The sequence below is a fragment of the Bison bison genome, unplaced genomic scaffold (genome assembly GCF_000754665.1).
Source record: "Bison bison bison isolate TAMUID 2011002044 unplaced genomic scaffold, Bison_UMD1.0 scf7180017864256, whole genome shotgun sequence".
Taxonomy (NCBI): domain Eukaryota; kingdom Metazoa; phylum Chordata; class Mammalia; order Artiodactyla; family Bovidae; genus Bison; species Bison bison.
In genome coordinates, this window is record NW_011494828.1 from 2,486,582 (window position 1) to 2,491,965 (window position 5,384).

Below are 5,384 nucleotides of genomic sequence, written 5' to 3' on the forward strand. Positions count from 1 at the left end.
GCAGGAGGAGAAGGGGACGACAGAGGATGAGATGGCTGGATGGCATCACTGACTCGATGGACATGAATTTGAGTGAACTTTGGGAGTTGGTGATGGACAGGGAGGCCTGGTGTGCTGCGATTCACGGGGTTGCAAAGAGTCGGACACAACTGAGTGACTGAACTGAACTGATGACTAAGGATGTTGAACATCTTTTCTTACTGGCCATTTGTATACCTTCTTTGGAGAAATGTCTTTTCAAGTTCTTTGCTCATTTTTTAATTACATTGTCTTTTTGATGTTGAGTTTTAGAAGTTCTTTACATATTTTGGATATTAAATCCTTATCAGATATGTGATTTGCAATATTTTCTCCCATTTGTGGGTTGCTTTTTCACTTTCTTGATGATGTCATTTGACACTTAGTCTCTTTTAATTTTCATTTTTCAACCATAAAAAGGGGCAACAAACCTGTGTTATGAAGATCAAATGAAACAAAGGATACAAAAGTACACTGTAAATCAGAGGTGCTATGACAGAGTGGTTCAGAGCACCAGTGGAGTCCGGGATCAGACTACCTTAGCTTTAATCTCTGAAAGTGTTAGTTGCTTAGTCATGTCTGACTCTTTGTGACCCCACAGACTGTAGCCCACTAGGCTTCTCTGTTCATTGAATTTTCCAGGCAAGAATATTGGAGTGGGTTGCCATTCTCTTCTCCAAGTTTTAATTTCTGCTACTTATCAACTGAGTGACTTTGGGCAATTTCTTACTCTATCTAAACTTCAGTTTCCTCATCTCCACAAAATGAAAATAATAGTATCTACCTCATGAGATTTTATAAAAACTAGGTGAAATAAGTGTAAGTGCCTGGCGCAATGTAAGTACTCAAAAAATGTTAAACATAATTATTAATATTAACCATAATTATAATCATGATAAATTATAGTTTTATGCCAGAGCAATGGACAGGAAGCCACAAGCTCTTATTTGAGTGAATTTATTTCTATCTCCCACAAAAGCATTCTAGTAGCAGGCTGATTCACATGTTCCCTCACAGTCATTCCTTATTTATGAGCTCTCTCCGAATCCATTCCAAGACACGTGTATCGTGAATATGTACATGTATACACACAGAGCGAGGAATGTGGGCCATCAAAATAACCCATGCTTAAACTCTCCTAACAAAGAATCTGTCAAATTCACATATGCTTATGGAAATGCAAACACTTCCATTTAGTAACAGCTTAAGATAAAGATTAAAATAGGTTGCATTTGGGGACTTCCTTGGTGGTCCAGTGGTTAAGAATCTGCCTGCAAATGAACATGGGTTCAATCCCTAGTCCAGAAACTAAGATCCCATATGCAGTGGGGCAACTAAGCCCACACACAGCAAACCACCAAGGCCGTGAGCCAGCACAGCCAAAAATAGGTAAATAAATCCAATAGCTTAAAAAGAATAGGTTGCATTTGTTCAACACCAAGTATAAATGTCTTCTTTTTAATGGGTACCTTTGGAAATAAAAATGGAAGCAGAAACCCTTTTTAAGAACTTGCTTCCTAACTATAGCTTGTAGTGGTAGACGATAGCAGGCATACATTCTGTAACATAAACGTCATTCACAAGCCAAGATTTGCTTGATATAAGATCGAATTGTTGTTTGACTCACATCTACTGCTCTAAACGTAGGTGCAGTGGACTAGAAAACAATCACTGTGTTTAGGTCTCACACATTTTACAAACTGTTAGGTTTACGGCAACTTGCTCATAAAGAACACAGAAGGGCCCAGGACTAGCCCTGCCTGGGACGTAGAAACACTACATATTAGGATAAGACTCTCACGTGTCTGTAACAGTCAGTTCAACTGAGGCTGAGAGAGCCGCTGATGATTTACACTGAAAGTAAGGATGGCTTCCCTGCATCTGTGTCAACTGTGACACCCCAAATCAGGCCCCAGGTACCTTTTCTGGAGATTCACACAGTATATTTTCTGGCTTCAGATCACGATGAGCAATGCCTGAAATGACAAAGAACAAAGAAATGGTTAACACATACACACAATTATCAAACATTCCACACACAATTAATTTTTTCCAAATGCTGTTGTTCGCAGATTAATTCCCAATTATGGTACATTAAAAAATCAACGAGCTACAGGAGTCAGAAGTAACCAGAGACACAAACAGAAAGCCCAGTTGATTCTGCAAGTTCTTCTGAAGCAGAAGCTTTAGAAGTCTGGCAGGGATAAGAAAGGCTAAATGAATCCCAGCTAGCCCACCTCTCAGCACTGCACTGCCAACCCTGAGTAAGCAGCCTAATACGAACCAGAGCAAAGAGCCCTCCAAACAGCCCTGCTTGGAACAGCAGTGAAGAAATAATTAGTGTCTTGTTTAAGAGCATCTCAGGGGGCTGGAACTACTTTACCTCATTTCTTATTGTGTGGCCAACTTAAAAAAAAAAAGATTCCTTCAGTAGGACTCCCTGAATATTCAGAGGATTGAGAGTTAGTTAACAAATCTCCCAAAGCTTGTCTGACTCCCTTCTTACTTGCTCTGCATGTAGAAGACAGTCCTATCAGAAGGTCAGCAAGGACTGCTCTGGCCCAAGGGTGCTGTTCTTAAGAACCTCCCCCGTATTTTAGGCTTCCCTGGTGGCTCAGTGGAAAGAATCGGCCTGCCCCCACTCCAGTACTCTTGCCCGGAAATTCCCATGGACGGAGGAGCCTGGTGGGCTCCAGTCCATGGGGTCACTAGGAGTTGGGCCCGACTGAGCAACTTCACTTTCACTTTTCACTTCCATGCATTGGAGAAGGAAATGGCAACCCACTCCGGTGTTCTTGCCTGGAGAATCCCAGGGACGGGGGAGCCTGGTGGGCTGCCATCTATGGGGTTGCACAGAGTCGGACACGACTGAAGCGACTTAGCAGCAGCAGCAGCCAATACAGCAGACATGGGTTCAATCCCTGGATTGGGAAGATCTCCCCTGGAGAGGAAACAACAACCCACTCCAGTATTCCTGCCTGAATAAGACCGTGGACAAAGGAGCCTGGCGGGCTAGTCCCCATGGGGTCAAAAAGGAGTAGGATGCGACTTAGGGACTAAACAACAACAATCCCTGCATTTTGGTTAGACCTCCTTGAAGGAGACTACAGGTAGCAGCTTACACGAGGCATTAAAAGCTGCTGACTTGGCCAACAAGGCATCTGAGGGTAAACCATATTCTAACCAAAGACACTGACAAAGACTCATGGCCATGGTATTTTAGTGCTGGACTAAGAAATCTCCCATTCCTTTTTCCTCCTGCAGAGTATATGGTGCAAAGATAGAAGAGCCGTGAAATAGAGTAAAAGTCCAACAGCTACTGCTTGGAAGTACTGGGAAGCAGCAGAGGATGCATGGAATAATGGAGAACAGCAGACTCTGCTTCACTATACCTCCCTTGCTGATCAACTTTGCCGGCAGCCCTCTGGCTTACTGGCAGGAGGAAGAGGTCCAGCCCACCGGACGCTCTTCACTAGGGAGGAAGAACCTAAGCTCCAGCAGGCTAAGTAACTTCATCAGTCACCTAATTGAATGAGAACCCAGAGCAACTCAGTCCAGGCTGCACAAATTGAGCCAGGCTGCAGCTTGCTGCACTGAAAGTGAAAGATATTTTCCATTACAGCAAGTGCTCCCACAGAAGGATCACAAGCCACACATGGAGCCTTACTCTTCAAATAGATGCCTGTGGCCCCGTCATCCCCCGGCCTGAGAACTAAGAGTCAGGCGATAATAATGGGCCTGCCTTGGTGAGCACACCGACCATCGAGCTGCTTCAGTTCATTTCCCAGAGGTTGAGCTGCACTGTGTCCAGTATTTAGCAGTATGGAACTTGTTTCAGGCTGACCCATTCTAGCCCAATTCATCTTTCAGGTGTGAAGTTATTTAGAAAACAGCCAAGTTCAGCTGCAAATCGTTTTTCATCCCCTCCAACTTCTAGTCACATGGGCAGCTGGCCATCTAGATGTTAACCAGCTCACTTCAGAACTCCTAAGACACCACCAGCCTCTGGTCCCTGTAGTGCATTCTGGTGAAAATAAATAAATAAATAAGAAATAAAACCACCTTTACCCCCCTCCAAGGTATGGATCTTGTAAAAAGCGTGACCCAGTTTTGCAATCTACCGAGGCTGCTTGGAGAGCAGTTGTAAATCTCTGTCAGGCAGGTGTTACGTACATGCATCCCAGCTTTCAGAAACAGAACTACTGCTATTCATCATGTTGTGCAAAGTATGGATGCCCCCTTCTAGGAATTTTCATCCCATGTGCAAGTCAGGCCCCTAGCGTGGGCATGGAGCAGTTTCCTCAGGCCCCAGAGGAAGTGAGGTGGATCAGTGAGCCTCCCCTCCTGCACACGCCTCACCAGCTGCACTGTATCACTGGCACAAAGCAGGATGCAGGAGCACCATGGCTGCAAGTGGACCTAAGCACTCCTGACCAACGAGCCTGGCCACTGTCACAGAAGTGAAAGGAGCAGAACTAAACCTCAAAGTATGCGCTCCACCCCCACCCCCAGAAGGCAGGATACTTTTCTTTAAGGAATTAGTATAAAGAGGAAAAATGCTGCCTGCCTGGTGGGGGTGGAGGGTAGAGGAAATATTTTTGAAGAACTACTGTGTGCCAAAAAAGCAAAATGGCTGTCTGGGGAGGCCTTACAAATAGCTGTGAAAAGAAGAGAAGCGAAAAGCAAAGGAGAAAAGGAAAGATATAAGCATCTGAATGCAGAGTTCCAAAAAACAGCAAGGAGAGACAAGAAAGCCTTCCTCAGCGATCAATGCAAAGAAATAGAGGAAAACAACAGAATGGGAAAGACTAGAGATCTCTTCAAGAAAAGTAGAGATACCAAGGGAACATTTCATGCAAAGATGGGCTCTATAAAGGACAGAAATGGTATGGACCTAACAGAAGCAGAAGATATTAAGAAGAGGTGGCAAGAATACACAGAAGAACTGTACAAAAAAGATCTTCACAACCCAGATAATCATGATGGTGTAATCACTCATCTAGAGCCAGACATCCTACAATGTGAAGTCAAGTGGGCCTTAGAAAGCATCACTACGAACAAAGCTAGTAGAGGTGATGGAATTCCAGTTGAGCTATTTCAAACCCTGAAAGATGATGCTGTGAAAGTGTTGCACTCAATATGCCAGCAAATTTGGAAAACTCAGCAGTGGCCACAGGACTGGAAAAGGTCAGTTTTCATTCCAATCCCAAAGAAAGGTAATGCCAAAGAATGCTCAAACTACTGCACAATTGCACTCATCTCACATGCTAGTAAAGTAATGATCAAAATTCTCCAAGCCAGGCTTCAGCAATACATGAACCGTGAACTTCCTGATGTTCAAGCTGGTTTTAGAAAAGGCAGAGGAA

At 44.0% G+C, this 5,384-nt stretch overlaps 1 protein-coding gene across 3 annotated transcripts in view; it reads right to left on the minus strand.

Annotated features, from left to right (window-relative positions):
* Positions 1 to 5,384, minus strand: part of MKNK1 (MAP kinase interacting serine/threonine kinase 1) — a 45,479-nt gene that overhangs the window by 8,456 nt on the left and 31,639 nt on the right. For all 3 annotated transcript variants that reach the window (XM_010847881.1, XM_010847882.1, XM_010847880.1), the window contains one exon: positions 1,939 to 1,994. In XM_010847881.1, coding sequence (XP_010846183.1) covers positions 1,939 to 1,994 — 56 coding nt within the window. The remainder of the gene's footprint in view (positions 1 to 1,938; positions 1,995 to 5,384) is intronic.